General features: G+C 43.4%; 2 protein-coding genes across 3 annotated transcripts; one reads left to right on the top strand and one right to left on the bottom strand.

Annotated features, from left to right (window-relative positions):
* Positions 1-2,126: 2,126 nt before the first annotated feature.
* mmadhcb (metabolism of cobalamin associated Db) lies at positions 2,127-12,531 on the bottom strand. Of its 2 annotated transcripts, none has more exons than XM_063214227.1 (8): positions 12,461-12,531; positions 10,898-10,936; positions 10,509-10,659; positions 8,154-8,377; positions 7,472-7,574; positions 6,460-6,590; positions 4,745-4,831; positions 2,127-3,252 (listed from the first exon to the last, which is right to left on the bottom strand). In XM_063214227.1, exons 1-8 carry the CDS (start codon positions 12,470-12,472, stop codon positions 3,052-3,054), a joined length of 948 nt encoding a protein of 315 aa, XP_063070297.1. In that variant the 5' UTR covers positions 12,473-12,531; the 3' UTR covers positions 2,127-3,051. The 2 variants fall into 2 exon arrangements, with proteins under 2 accessions (XP_063070297.1, XP_063070298.1); XM_063214228.1 differs by lacking the exon at positions 12,461-12,531 and adding an exon at positions 11,796-11,908.
* A 76-nt stretch (positions 12,532-12,607) lies between these two features.
* On the top strand, positions 12,608-15,130 carry c13h2orf49 (chromosome 13 C2orf49 homolog). Its single transcript, XM_063214232.1, has 4 exons — positions 12,608-12,787; positions 13,485-13,639; positions 14,037-14,352; positions 14,831-15,130. The coding sequence occupies exons 1-4, from the start codon at positions 12,629-12,631 to the stop codon at positions 14,885-14,887; spliced, it is 687 nt and encodes a 228-aa protein (XP_063070302.1). The 5' UTR covers positions 12,608-12,628; the 3' UTR covers positions 14,888-15,130.
* The last annotated feature ends 739 nt before the right edge of the window (positions 15,131-15,869 follow it).

Here is a 15,869-nt window from a genome sequence, read left to right as displayed (position 1 = left end):
TTTAACAAAGGCTGGAGTTAAATTAAGCCTCTAAACAGACAATTAAAAGCAATAGAAAAGACTGTCAATCACAAGATGCTCTGATGTGACCTCAGTGGTCATGGACTTAAAAAAAAAGCTGCTGGTTGCACGCAAACGAGCCCAAATCCCAGGCGGGTGGTTTAAATTGACCATTGTCTGCTTCATTGCAACAGGTCACACGCATGTCTTTTTGATGTGGCAACATGTCTGAGGAGTTCATCTGGTGTAACTGACTGGCAATAACCCCAGACAACGAGGCCAGTTGCATGCAAGCAGCCACTGGCGTAACACAAGTACCTCAGTCCCCCCTGCAAGCTACCAAGAATGGGCCCTCAAACAAAAAAGAGGGCCTAATATCATGTAGAGATGGCCTGTTTCTTCAAGTCAAGGGCCCATGCGGGTGCCCCCGTCTCTTATTTTATAGGCCCCCCTGCCTTGCGGAGGCTGCGGGGGAATACTTTACGCCCCTGCAAGCAGCACTGTCTGATGCAGTCTCACACAATATGTTTCATTAATTTCTGCTTTGAAGAGATTATTATTGAGTGATTGATTGTTATTGTCTAAGTTGTGTGGGAAATTGTAATAAAACTAGCTTAATATTTTGGTGGCAAGAGTGATTTGAGCAGTGCTCTCTTCAGTGAGAACAGTTATTTGGAACTGTCTGCGGCTGTCTGGCTGGGTTGCTGTGCTCTGCGACGCCGTACAGTGTGGGTCACGCCCATGTTATAGGGTCACAACTTCAACCAAAACATAGAAACCTAATACCACTTCAATGGTCTGTGTTTTGCCTGAAAACGGCTGTCTGGCTGTCTTGCTGTGATGTGCCGTGCCGTGTCGAGGGTGTTGTGCCGTGCCCAGGGGTGAGGCTGATTAGATCCCCCATCTGCTGCCTAATGGCTGCATGCGTTACTTTGGAGCTTTAATGAATGCTAATATGGCCCCAGAGACACTCACCCATGGCAGCTGGTGCCACCCTCCCCACCATAGGCAGCACCCCCTACCCCCCGTCCCGACCCCCAGAGTCCAGACATCAGCATCCCAGCCAGGCCCAGCCCAGGCCTAATCTGACCCGGCTGGGGCCGTGTGCTCTGGACCCATGACTTGGCACGAAGGGCCAGCTGCTGCCACCCTTCCCACAATAGGCAGCACCAACTGTAACCACACGAGTCCAGACATCAGCAACCCAGTCTACGGGACTAATCTGACTGGGCAGGGACAGCTCTCTGGATCAGTCTTTGAAGGTGCGTGACCTGGCACGAAAGGGCAGCTGGTGCCACCTGCCCCTCACCGGCAGCTCCAACCCCTGAATCCAGACATCAGCAGCCCAGCCACAGGCTAGCCCTTGGCTTTGGTCTAATCTGACCAGGCTGGGACAGCCCTCTGGACCTGTCTACGAGGTGGTATGACTTGGCACGAAAGGGGTACATGCAGTTAGGGCACTTGGTCCAAAGAGGCCTAATACGTTCTCTGATGGCCTCAGTCTCAGTGCCCGCTACTCCAGGGGTTCATTCATTCTAATGTCCTAACTCTCAACCTCCCGTGCCTGCTTGTGGCCCGTTATGACATCACCGACGACGACAGAAGTGTGTATTCCAATATTTAGCAAAAGCTCAATTCTAATGTCCATTTCTCATTTTTAATCGGGATGGTGAATGAAGAATTGTCCCCCTAAAGTTTTTTTGGCTAGGCTGACAGCCAGGAAACTATTGTTTTCTCCACAGAGGCTGGGCGTCAGTGAAACGCAAGGTCAAGGATGGGAGTCCGCATATTGGAAAAGACCACAGGCTAGGCTTGGACGGGTCTGGAACTGCGTAATATCAAAGCTGTTCTGTATGCAAGTCAGAGGTCAATTGAGAATGAAGTGTACTTTGCCGATTAGATTATAAGCCTGGTTAAAAACTAAAAATAAACAATATTTTCTCACCTATTCTCCTGTTAGCATTGACAGATTAGAACTTTTACCTTACATCAGTTTTCAGTGTGAGCACCTGCATTGTATAAGCACATTTCTACACACCCACAGAAATAAGCACTTGAAATAGCTCAGAAATTGAAACTAAAAAAACATCCTGTTTATGTTTCTATGAAAGAATTTCAGGCAAAAAAACAGTCAAAATAGTGTTGTTTATTACATAACACCTGGGTCACGAGCAGAAGCTGCCATAACATTTTAACAAAAAAAGTCAACTAACACTACCCCTCAACAGCATTAAGTGTCCAACATCAGTGATATTTCAACTACGGAACTCACTGAACTTACAAGAGCTTTTCACAGGCACACGTGAAAGCACTCACGCCTGAGATCTCAAAGGAAACTAAAAAAAGGCAAAAGCCAATGTGACTGAAAGTTTTACTTTTTAAAGCCTAAAGCTTTTGTGGACCAGTCCCAGCAGAGCCAGAGCTAGGGCAAGTGAGGTCAATGTAAAGAAAGACACACAAAAAAGCAGATCACGAGTGAATCAGGTCGGACAACACTGGAATATCATGAGTTCACCTTCGCCCCCATCCGACACAGACTTAAATCACGCATCATACATCTCATATATTACCTACTATTAAAAAATAAATATATTGTATTCTTGTACAATGCTTTCAATATATCATACACATCATCAGATTCAAAGCACCTGATTTCCATCAGATTTGAAGGCATGTTCAGTATTGCATAAAGGCAATTAAGTCTCTGAAGGCCCACGTCACTCTGTGTTGTATTGAGTTGAGTGTTGGGAAAGTAGTGGCTTAATGTCTTCACCAATGACTGCATATTAGAATGGACATCAAGGTTCCATTCTAGAACGTTAAATGGATTTAAAAAAAATTCAACTGTCGATTTCGCAACTGAATGCCAGATTTTCAGACTAGAATTGCCCTTCTGAAATGCCATCTCCACATCATGTCCCTGATATCAAATGGGCATTTCTGATGGACAACTTTAACCAGAACATCAGATCTTCTATTGCATGAATCAACCATTAAATATTTTTCAAATCCGTTGAACTGAATTGTACATAGAGGTGCAGTCATTGGTCTTCACTCCTGGCTGCCCTGCAGCTTCCTCATAACGGCGCTGTTGGCCGGTGCGTTGGTAAAAACCGTCCCCACAAAGGCCTGAGTACCCCACAGGGCGTGCTTGATGACCTTGCAGCAGCCCAGGTCTTCGATCTGGAACCCAAGGTGCCGATACCGCTCATCCGTCTCAAACAGCGTGTTGTTGGTGTAAGTACCAAAGAACTATGATGAGGACAGTCAAAACAAAACAAAATCACAAAAAGGTAAACGTGTAAGACAGGTCAAAATTGTTAATGTCAATAATGTCTAAATTTACATGAAGCATATTCCACCTTTTCATGTATGAAGTATATATTCTCAAGCACAGAATATTTAGTATTTAGTATTTAGTAGTGAACGTTCATGAAAAAGATCAAATTTGTGAATGGGCAGCATAAATCTTCGAAATATAGTGTTTAAAACTTAACACAGTGGACCTTCAACACTTAAAGCAGGGAGGACGGGGATACAGTCAATCCGGAAAGTATTCACAGCGGTTCACTTTTTTCACATTTTATTATCTTACAGCCTTATTCCAAATGCTACAAATGAATCTCTGTTGTCAAAATCCTACACAAATTATTCCATTATGACCATGTGAAAATCAAGTTGTCTTGACAGTTTTTAAAATTTATAAAAATAAAAAACAAATAATTCATATTTAGAAAAGTATTCACAGCCTTTGCTTAATAGGCTACTTTGTGGAACAACCTTTGGCAGCAAATACATTCATTTTTTCATTTCGAAATGAAAAGGGATTAAAAAGGAGGTCACCGGTGTGTCTGTGAGTCTGCACCTAGCTAAAATAGATGGGCGTGTGAGTTTTGAATGAAATCCTATGGAGAGTGTCATGATCTGCACCTGTAGTCACAGTGCATGTTGACATGCATGCTTCTTTAGGGGTAATTCAGATTTCCAATGTTGACGACATTCATACATTCCCAAACGATGTCAGTCCCACTACCATGCTTGACTAGTCAGATGATGCCCTTTTTGTGTAAAATTCACTTGTTTACCACCACACATGCTAATAACAATGCAAACAAATTTGCTTTAGATGGTGTTAAGCATGTGTGGAGGTAAACCAGTGAATTTTACCAAAAACTGCATCATCTGGCTAGTCAAGCATGGTAGTGGGACTGACATCGTTTGGGATGTATGAAGGCCGTCAACATTGGAAATCTGAATTACACCTAAAGAAGCATGCATGTCAACATGCACTGTGACAAGACAACAGGTGCAGATCATGATACTCTCCATATAGGATTTCATTCAAAACTCACACCCATTTATTTTAGCCAGGTGTAGACTCAAAATGTACAATTTCAATGTATTGAAAGATTGAAACACACACCGATGACTTCCCTTTTAATCCCTTATCATTTCGAAATGTAAAAATGAATGTAGTTGCTGCCAAAGGTGGTTCTACAAAGTATTAAGCAAGGGCTGTGAATACTTTTGTAAATGTGAATTATTTGTTTTTAATTTTCAAAACTGTCAAGACAACTTGTTTTTCACATGGTCATAACTGAATAATTTGTGTAGGATTTTAGAGATTCATTTGTAGCATTTGGAATAAGGCTATGAGATAATAAAATGTTAAAAAAGTGAAGTGCTGTGAATACTTTCCGGATTGACTGTACATAACTGCTTAGATTATGGTGTGTAGACTCACAGCAAGCCCCGATGAAGGGTCTATGAAGTCTGCCCAGAAGCCTTCCTTCTGCAGTGCGTAACAAATCTCCTTGGCCCCCGCGATGAACTGAAAACATAAACACTACGTGAAATTAAACAAAGGCCTGCCTGCATAGCCCAGTCATCTTAAACATCAGCGTCCAGTCCACCTAACTCACATCCTTTCAGACGTTTGCTTAAACAAACACCGTCTCCATAATCATGTGAGCGGGGAGGGGAAATGAGCAGCTTGCTGAAGAGAACCAAGAGCCCAGCAGCCACAGTGGGTGCTGCTAAACAGACTGTGAGTAATTCTCGTGCAGACAGACAGGCAGACACACACGCGCATACATACACATGCAAACACACACACACACACACACACATAATAATCAAAAGGGGCATGTTCACACACACACACTAGACTCCATAACACACATACAATATCAGCATACTCACAAAAAAGGGCATGTTCTCATTCACACAAGACTTACAAGACTTCACACCAACATCAACTAGGCATTCTTCTCTGAAACAAGACACATTGTGTCTAACCCAACCACATAAAACAATAGACACATCAGAGACATCAATAGAGACAACAGAGATCATTACAAGAGTGATGCCCATCCTCAAATAGAAGTGTGATACATTGTACTGTGTTCAAGTAGGGGTGGACAATATAGCAAAAATGTCATATCACGATTTTTTATCACGATCTTCCATCGAAAATATAAAAACACCACCAACAACAAAAATGCAGGCATTTCATATACTTGAAATTTGTAATTACCAATGAAATTAATTAAATGTGAACACACTGATGACACTCAAACAGTGCACAACTGAACTACCGATAATGTCAAGAATAAAAGTCAAGACAACAAGTAGACATCACTCTGATACTGATAGTAAACATCCTCACTGCAAGACGATCTTGCACTTGATTTCACGACTTAATACAGTCATATCGCCCACCCCTACGTTCAAGCAGACCAAAGATATCCCCACACTCCAGTCTACAACATCGACCACCAAACAAGACTAGCCGCAACACTTTTCCCTGACAAGTGACAAGCATCTTGATTGTGAAAAAAATGCTCTATGACTTCCACAATGCGCTATCAACATAAAGCTTCCAAGTTCATCCCAAATCTCCTGGGCCTTTCCAAAGTTAAATCCTAGCTGTCTGAACACATAACACCCATGCCAAAAACAGACAAAGTTTCAAATGCACTGACCCAGGCGCCTGGATGCTGTCAGGGATGTAAATCAGTGTGGCAAGGTGGTTAAGAAGTGACAGCATTGTGTACACAAAAGAAAAGAAATATCTGTTGGGCCCATGTGGGACTAAACATATAAATCTACGGTGGGGAATGCCCAACCTAAACACTGCTGCTTTCATGTGCTGCTACAGTCTTATTTAAGGGGAAAAAATCAGAGAGACGAGAACAAAAAGCTGAGATGGAACACTTATCAGGACACTCACTTGAAGCACATTTCCAGCATGTCATGTCAAACATCTGAACAGTGAACATATTTAGTCAAAAACATAATTTTGATTAATGCCGAATTATGTGAATCAAGTTGGGGATGTGTGAATGTTTTGTTCATCATTAGTTAATCATTTATTACGTTTTTAGAAGTTTTTTATGCACCCCTTATTATATAGTGTTACCAATATGTTGTCCTGAAGTGGGGTGGTGCTGGTCTCACCTTGTCCAGCAGCTGTTCCCGCTCCAGGTTCACCTCTTGGCTCCAGCTGGTCATGTCGTTCTCTGTCCGCTGAGTCACCGTCACCACCATCATGCCATTCGAGGGGGCCTCAGGAAACATGGACTGGAAATCTGCAGTTATGGGAAGAGATGTGTGATGTCTACATGAGTCATGACAAAAGTTAGAAATCAGTTAAGGCATTGTATGCTGTGCCATCACAATAACCAATGGGACCAATTATTCATACCGGTACATTAGTGGACCATCAAGTCAGGTTCAGTTAACATTTTTCAAGTTATTGTCATTGCAGACTAAAATGCTAAGACAAGTGACAACTAACTCACACCTCGAGAGGTACAATAGGTGCAGAAGCTGACATCATTACACGGAGCATGCTATACTACTATACTTTTCAATCCTATACTTGTGCAAATCATTTTCCATTACTATCAAAATGATGAGGTCAAAAGAGTACACGCCTGTGACCACCTACTGGCCTAATAAAGTACCGGTAACTAAAGGGACACCAGAGCCATTCACACTTGAAACATGGAATCCCCCCTTTGCCAATGCTTGCTCATCTCTCACTTTTGAGCTTTTCAATATTAGACTGCCGTGTGGTGGTCATCCTACACATTGACAAAAATGTGATGGCATGCCCCATGTAATCATTCAGAAAAACAAGCAAAAACTACAGCGCAAAGTAAACGCAAAGCAGCATTTGGCTGCCACCTTGTGGCAATAACACACATTCACACACAGCATGTGTGAGACAACATGACTCTAAAGTAACTTTTTTTCTTCATCAGCCAATATGCCAAGTATATGTTAAACTAGAGAAAACGTACAGTACAACTCACTCACTACCATCTGTGTGGTTAGTAAGTCTTTTCAGTCAGCCATGCTTCTCATCAGCGTTTGGCTTGTTTGCAGGTGCTAATTTAGGGGCCTGACTGCATAGTAAGTGTTACTCAAAGAAAAGTCTGAAAAAATGAAGCTATGCTTAGCTTACCTTTCTTCAGCAGCTCTGGGCAAGACTGTATGGCGCACTCTACATTGGAGTGCTCAAAGTACTGTTCCACTTTGCCCACTGGCTCTGTACTGGACTCTAGTGTCTGCGAGAGAAAGAAGTTCAGTCACACGTCAGTCTCACTTCATAATTGTTTAGCCCTGATGAAGATCACATCTGCGGTCAAAACATGATGGAATTTTAATTATGACTAGCCACATTTAGTAAAGGCTTTTTAATTTTTTTGATACCTTAGGTCCTTGGACCTTTTGAGTTTCATGCATTACAAAATTACACCACTAGCATTTTCATTCCCATCCCAATTTTCACTCCCTTTACATTTCAGACCACTCTGTACTTGGTGAGCATCTGTGAGAGTACAAGCTGGTACTGGTCAGCGCTGAAGGCCACACAGATGTTTTTTTTCCATTTCCAACATCCTCATTACAGTTCAACCCACCCCGAATTCTGCAACCCTCTGTGCAAGTATGCGCTGATACCAGTGTCCAGACAGAGTTGTTGTTGGTGTACAGGCAGATCCTCTTCCCATTGAACACATCAACACCAACATTGCCCAACTTAAACCGCTATGGTTCAACCCACCCCGTACTGGGTGAGCACCTGTAATAAATACCAAACCAGCATAAACCGTTATGGCCAAGATGCCCATCGTGCTTCATCTCACCGCATACTCAGTGAGCATCTGTGCGAGTATGAGCTGGTGGCGGTCGGTGCTGGAGGGGGCGGTGAGGACGTCGGGGATGCCCTTGAGGAGTGTCTGCGTGTGCCGCTGCTGCTCCGCGGTGCCTTTCAGGTGGTTGTCGAAACCCACGTTGCCAGGCAGCTGGAAGCGTTGGTCCTGGGGCCCAAAAGGACCCATGCTCTCGTCTGGCCACACCGTTCTGGGGCCTGGAACACAGACACAAAATGTATACACTGAATGTAATGGAATGGGAAAGCTCAACAAGACAGACAGTTATCATAGACAGGCAAATACTAGAAGCATGCACACTGTCCTGGACCCCATTTCTCAAAGGCATTGTTGCTATACAGTTAGCAACTTACAAGGTTCCCAAAGGTAAATTGCATTGCAACCAACTTAGTAAGATGTTGCAGAGAAACGCAGCCCTGGGTCCTTGAACACCGAAACAAAATCACAAATATACTTCTGTAAATACACACAGAAACCAACATTCTGTATACATGTGGATCCTGAAAACATGAAACAACCACGCACACAATCAGGGTTCCATGCATGTCCTCAATTTATGTAATATACACACAAATGGCTCATGACAAAAAGCTTCAGTACACCGACTGATATACACCAATGGATTATGATGACCAGCAAAAGCTTCAGTAAACAGACAATTACCACGAACTGACATAAAGGCCAAGTAACAGTAAAAACATCAAAAGAGAGAGAGACACACACACATTCACACACAAGTGCTAACGAGAAGGCAAAACTTCAGTAGTCAGCATTATGGCACGCTTGCATATCGCCCAACATACAACCGTAAGTTACATTTCATAATGGGTGACTTTGCCATAGAGCACAACTTAAAGGGGTATGCCACTATTTTGGGGCTTAATACAGTTAAATTGTTGGCTGGTGTTTATAAAGGTGGTAAAGTGTCTTATTTTTCATGTAAGCCATTGTCTTGCTTTAAGACAAGTTAAAAGAGGGAGCATGTCGCTAAGCTAGTGAAAGTCAATGGATCCATGTAGCATGCTACAATGCTACACGGATCCATTGACTTTCACTAGCTTAGCGACATATTCCCTCTTTTAACTTGTCTTAAAGCAAGACAACGCTTAACGTGAAAAATAAGACACTTTACCACCTTTATGAACACCAGCCAACGATTTTAACTGTATTAAGCCCCAAAATAGTGGCATACCCCTTTAAGACACATCTACCACAAAGCACACATAGGTAGGGGTGTGCAAAATAATCGTCATATCGATGCATCGCGATACTTACTCTCACGATACAATGCATCGATTCATGACAAGGTATCGTGATACTTATTTTCTCAATATACTGCATGGATTCATGACAATTGATTATTTGATAACAATAAAATTCGATTTGCCACGGGTTATTTTGTTCAGTAGAGAATAGGTAATATTTCTGTTGTGATGTAAGCTCTCTCCCAGAAGATAGAATGCTTAAATAGAATGAACTGACTTAAGAAAGCTACACAGCAACTGACAAATAAGCTGTATTTTACACATTTACTGAAGTAAATATCGCAATGCATCACAGTAGTACATGAATCGCAATGCATCGTGATAGAATCGCATCGTGGCATGTGTATCGTGATGCGCATCGAATCGTGAACCCTTTGCCAATACCCACCCCTACACATAGGTGCTGTGAGATTGTGTGCACCTATATCAGGTGTTATTTACAACTGTAACGGGTTGAACTGCCTGTGCGCAGTGCAAGGTGTGTCCCCATGGTTTTACCATAGTCCAATGACGTCATGACACCCTGCCGGCTGGCAGGGTGTCATGACGTCATTGGACTATGGTAAAACCATGGGGACACACCTTGCACTGCGCACAGGCAGTTCAACCCGTTACACAACCATGCCATACAGTACAATCATGCAACTGTTGTGTGTGTGTATATATGCGCATCTTTAAATTTTCTTTTGGGCATTATTGTGTATGCTACTTGACACTTTTATCCCCCGGTATCAATAAAGTAACTCTACTCGCATTGCGTCTTTTAGAAATTGTATCCTGGAGCGACATATTAGTACGCTGCATTCAGGATCTTGAGAACTGTTTTATTAAAGATGTGGGTAAGTTAGAGCATTCTACTGCGAACATTCTAGTGCAAAATGAAGGTTCTAGATTTTAATTGCAACTTATTTGATGTTTTTATGTGCTTCGGAAGCTGAGATATTTAGGTTTTAGTAGGGAGAAGACAACTTTTCCCAAAAAGGGCTTAGGCTAAAATGGGTTAAGCAGAGAGCACAAAATACACACCCAACGTGAAGCAGAGGCAGGAACTGTGAATTTGTACCTAGTTCGGGTGGTGTTACGACCCGGTAGTGGGGCTCATCAGACCCGGAGGACCCAGCAGCTCCAGAGAAGGCCCTGGCCCCCACCACGCGTCGCACCAGAACATGGATACCTGGGGAGTAGGTCACCGTCCTCGCCCCTCTACAAATCACCTGGGAAACGGACACGCACATCCACATCAGCACACAGAGTATGGGATTATTCTAACATAACTTGCCAACTCATGCAAAGCTAAATGGGAGTATACGATTCCTGACATGCAGACATATGCCAGTAGTACGGATTTGTCAATATAGTAATGACTTTGGACATACAGGCCACATTTACTTTTAAAAAGAAAAATAAGTAACTAAACTAAGTGCATGCAGTCAAACAAATATAGTTACTTACACTAGCCATCTTGGAGGGCCTCTTCGTTCTCCTACCAGTCTAAATGAAACAAGCAGGTGGTAAAGCAGGGTATGGCGTTACATTACTGGCAGAGGAAGAACCATTACATTACATTTGGAAGACGCTTTTTTAAAACCAAAGCAACTAGAGGGAAGTTTAATATTAGAGCCCTGTATTGACATGTCAAAGCAAAGTGTGATTTCACAGAAATGTCATAGGCTATAAAGAAAAGAAAATATTCGCTGAATGTTTAGACCTTGGCTCTCTGGAAGATGAAATACAGTGGCTCTAAGGTACAGTATCACTTTTTGTGTTAGCATCACTTCGTCAACACAATTATGACCAACTCCACGGTAGGCTACAATTACGATATTTTTGAAATGAAAAGTTGCCTACAGAACAACCTGACCAGATATGTTAATCTTCTCTTAACCTCCAGAAGTAGGTATGGCCTTTATGAAAATAAGGCATTGCATGTGCATGACTGTGAGAAAAACACATGGGCGTGAGGCAGAACCAACACTTCATTGGACCACCTCACAAGGGTAGGCTACTTATTACGCAAGCTATCAGCTAAAGCTGTCCAATCCCACAACAATTTGTCTTATTAATATTGTCGGACGACGTTCATACAGAGAAAGGAGGCGTGAAACAGATTTTCCATTAAGTCAATGGTGTATAACACAAAATGGAACTAGTCGATTTGACAGAGCATAACTTTTAGCAAAACCCAAACAGGTTAGGGCAGCTCTGTTAGCAACACAATGTCGTTAGCCAATACTCTAGCATAATGTTGGCATCTCTAACAGCCAAAGTGTCCTGAACACCTTTTACATATTTGTGCATAGGCATTAAGATTTACGCTACCATCAGTTATGATATCCTGATAAACCCTTACCGTATCTCGCTTTCAGGCGTCAAACACTTCGGTTAATTTCGCCAGGGCTTTACTCGTGTAACCTTAATTCACCTGAATTTCTTCCTCGACTGAAGCTGCAACTTGCAGCATGAAATGTTGACGCTGTTCCGCCACCTGGTGGTCTGAGATGTCAATACAGGGCTCTAACAAATTTGCCAAAACTCTTTATTTTCTTCTCAATTTTATTAGTCTACTTTTAGCTTCTTGTTGCACTACTAGGCCTACACCAATGCCTCCCAAAAGGTAATGAAAGCTCGTTTCACTATCCACTAATTTACCCCGAACACTGAAATAAAAATGCACGTTTTAGAACAGTCAAAACAAACTCCAATACACGTGCTGGTCACGCTAGGCAGCAGCAGTAAACGGGGTTAAGTAATACAAAATGGGTTTGACGGGTAAATCTGACGTTTAAGGGTCAGATCAGGGCTGATCATGTCTGTATGCAAGGTGCAGAAGTAGACGCGCGTGCTGCTGTTGTGCGCTGCGCTTTTAACACTGCGAGAAAACATTGGACTGTGCAGAATGATGTCCACCGAGTAAGCTTCCGAAACAGGACATTGATGATCACGCTGCCACCTTTCTAACTTGTGAACAGACATTGTTACTTCACTACTAGTACGCACACAACTCATTTTACTCACCTCGTGGCTCATGCCGAGGGCATTGACATTAAGAGCTGTGATTGCATTATCTGGTGGGATGATCTGGTGGCATTCTAGTTGGCCTCCGACACAGGCAGATGGCGCTGTAACTCTAGAACCTAGCTGCCAAAACAAAGATGACAGCAGTGCACGTTGGAAACAGATCGGATGTGCGCCTGCCTGGAGTGGATGCAGAAAATGGCAAACCACCGGCTGCATGGACGTGATGGAAAAGACAAGAATGCAGATGAAGGATCGTCCGTTACAGACATGCTACTCCACCCAGAGCTTCTGTCTGAGGACTTCATCAAATTGGTTCTGCATGAGGTGGGCGATTTTGCGAGATTCTTTCACTCGAGCCCCTCTTACTGCTTTACGAGGGCATTAGCATGCTGAGTTAGCAACATGGAGGCTGTTAACTAGATGATGAGCAGATAGTTAGCTTCCGAGCCCTGTTTTGTCACATATCCTGCATCATTTGCTGTTCAAAATTTCTCTCTATGCAAATTCACTTTGGTCGTCATCAACATTTCCCCTCATTTTTAGCGGTGAGGTGTCCACTCAATCGTTGTCAACAGGCCTGTTCTTGCACTGTTTTTCTTTTGGTAGCAAGTAAGGTAATGCCACTGTTGTCGACAGCTGGGATGGTTTTAAAAGCTAAAACTGTCATCGTTATGCCAATAATGTTGGGAAGGCTTGATATTCAACCTCATCTACGCTTCTAGCACAAGTTGAGTCTTTTTTACCCATTCATCAGTTATGGTGGGGACAAAATGGATTCATTAGTTACCATCTAGTGCCACATACTCCAAATGATTGCATTACCTGTCCAATTCAACCAGGTGATCATTCAACCAGCCAATCACCTGGCTGCACTGGACAGGTGAGCCAACCAATATGTGGCACTGAATTGTCACTGATGCATACCCAGTGATGCATTCCATCACTGTTAACCACAGACCTACAATTTGAATGGCTTCCCATCGCTAACGGCTGTTTGCTTGTTGCATTGTGTTACCCTCAGAGGAATATTCAGGTAGATGGTGATGGAAGTGAAGACCACCTTACGGATCTGTACATGCGGCACGTCATACCCCTGCCTCAGCGAGAATTACCAAACAGCCGCTGGGGAAGGAAGATGCAGAAAACCAGAGGACCAACTTCATCTCACAGTCACACGTGTGTATATGATTGGCTTATACAGGAGCCTGTTTATGCCTATTGTATGTTCACCTTATTACCTGGCCCCTGGTGTGTGTGCGCGCGCAGACCACACACACACACACACACACACACACACACACACACGCACACCACATATGGCAAGGTGGCCAGGTGTCCATCTCTGATTCCTCTGCGCGCGCGCAGACTACACACACACCCCACATGTATCTAGCAATGGCAAGGTGGCCAGGTGTCCATCTCTGATTTCTCCTGTATGCTGTTGTCCTTTGCAATAGTCAACTGTAGCTCAATTAGCTTTGATTACCAAATCGAGCTCTATCAAAGAATACCTTTCCACAATTCTGTGTATGTTTATTGTATGTTCTTCTCTGTGTGTCTGTGTTTACTGTAGCTCGAGCAGTGACCCAGGCAGGAAGAGGCCACTCATCGTGTTTGATGGGAGCTCCACGGGAAGTGTCAAAGTGAAGAAGCATGACTCCTACCACACGCCCGGCGCCACCGACCGCCTGAAGCCTCCTCCTGGCCAAGTCAACCTGGCCAACCCCATCCGCAAGCTTTCAACAAGCACCTCCTCGCCCAATTCGTCATCGTCGTCTTCGTCATCATCTTCATCCTCCTCATCGACAGTCAGGAGTCCCAGTGGGCACACGTCATCGGAACATTCAAACACAGCCACATTAAAGAGGCCAGGGGATAGTGACGCCAGTGTGAGTTGATGCCCATGTTTTTTTTTAAATTCAGAATTCTGATGGCTAATCGAGCCAAATATGTGGCTTGCTAGAGAGGTGCCTTATCTCTCTCTCTCTCTCTCTCTCTCTCTCTCTCTCTCTCTCTCTCTCTCTCTCTCTCTCTCTCTCTCTCTCTCTCTCTCTGTCTCTCTGTACTTTGTGAACCTCGTCAGTAGCATGCCAATGTAAATTGACATAATAAGGGGTGTGTGTGTGTGTGTGTGTGTGTGTGTGTGTGTGAAGAGAAATCGTATTAATCCTGGGGGAATTGAGAAGTGTGTGTTTGTGTATGTGTTTGTGTACACATGGTGTTTGTTTGTATGTAGGCATGCATTTGGTGATATTGCAATATTAAATCTGAAAAAAAAAGTGAAATGGAGGTCAGTTGAGGATGAAGTCACTTGTGAATGACCCTTCTCCTCTAAATCATTATGTAATATTTCTCTTTGTCCTGCAGGGGGAGCTGCGATCCCCTGACGTGAAGAAGAAGATTCATCACGTCACGTGGCCCTGACCCTGGCCTCCTCCACCACTGGAAGAATGGAGTGTGGGCGGTCACTTTTGGAATAGGCGTTATCCAGTCCAGCAGACTCTGAAGCCACTCAGTCAAGGACCATCTGATTTGACTGACTGATTGATTGATTGACAATGTCACGCCCCTGTCTGTCAGATCAGATGCATGTTGTCATGTCAGACTTTCTCCTCTCTAAAGGTTCCACACTACAACACACACACACACACGCACACACACGCATGCACACGCACACACACACACACACACACACACACGCACACTCACTCCAAATGCCTTGCCAACATGTCCAATGTACCTGGCACAAGCAAGCCCCACGCTTCACATCGACTGTGCTATCCATCCAGCTTCAAATTCATAAAGTGATGCCCTCTTACAGAACATGTTAGTGAGTAAGGCTGATGTTTCGCAACCGGATAAATCTGTTGTGCTGCTGCTGCCTGCTAGGGACTACTTGATGGCGTCGAGGCTGGAGCCACTTGTGCAGACAGTATTTATGTCAGCAGTTATATATCACAAACCACTTACCACAGTGACTCTTCCAGTCTGTATGGAATTGTGTGTGTGTGTGTGTGTGTGTGTGTGTGTGTGTGTGTGTGTGTGTGTGTGTGATCACATGATTTGGACTTCGGTGTGCATTTTGAATGAAGTGATGTTTATTGAGTTATTATATCTCTGATGTGTCAAATGATGGCAGCTTTTAGATGTTGGGTATCATGGGTAGGTTACAAGTTGTCTGCGCTGTCTTCACTCATGTAAGCTTCTCTAACAGGTGGTATGAACTTTTAATTAAAGATGTCAGTGCTGCTGAGTTCAGAAAGTAAAAAAAAACAAAAAACATACCATACATTTAATCCAACCACCATCTGATTCAAATGGGCGCAAGGCACCATAAATATCAAACACTAGATGCTCCGTTGTTCTAGCCTGATTATCATCTACTTTCAAATCTCTTCGAGACTTG

The sequence above is a fragment of the Engraulis encrasicolus genome, chromosome 13, assembly GCF_034702125.1.
Source record: "Engraulis encrasicolus isolate BLACKSEA-1 chromosome 13, IST_EnEncr_1.0, whole genome shotgun sequence".
NCBI lineage: Eukaryota > Metazoa > Chordata > Actinopteri > Clupeiformes > Engraulidae > Engraulis > Engraulis encrasicolus.
The sequence above is the reverse complement of the archived record's forward strand: the minus strand, read 5'-3'. Positions and strand labels throughout refer to the sequence as shown.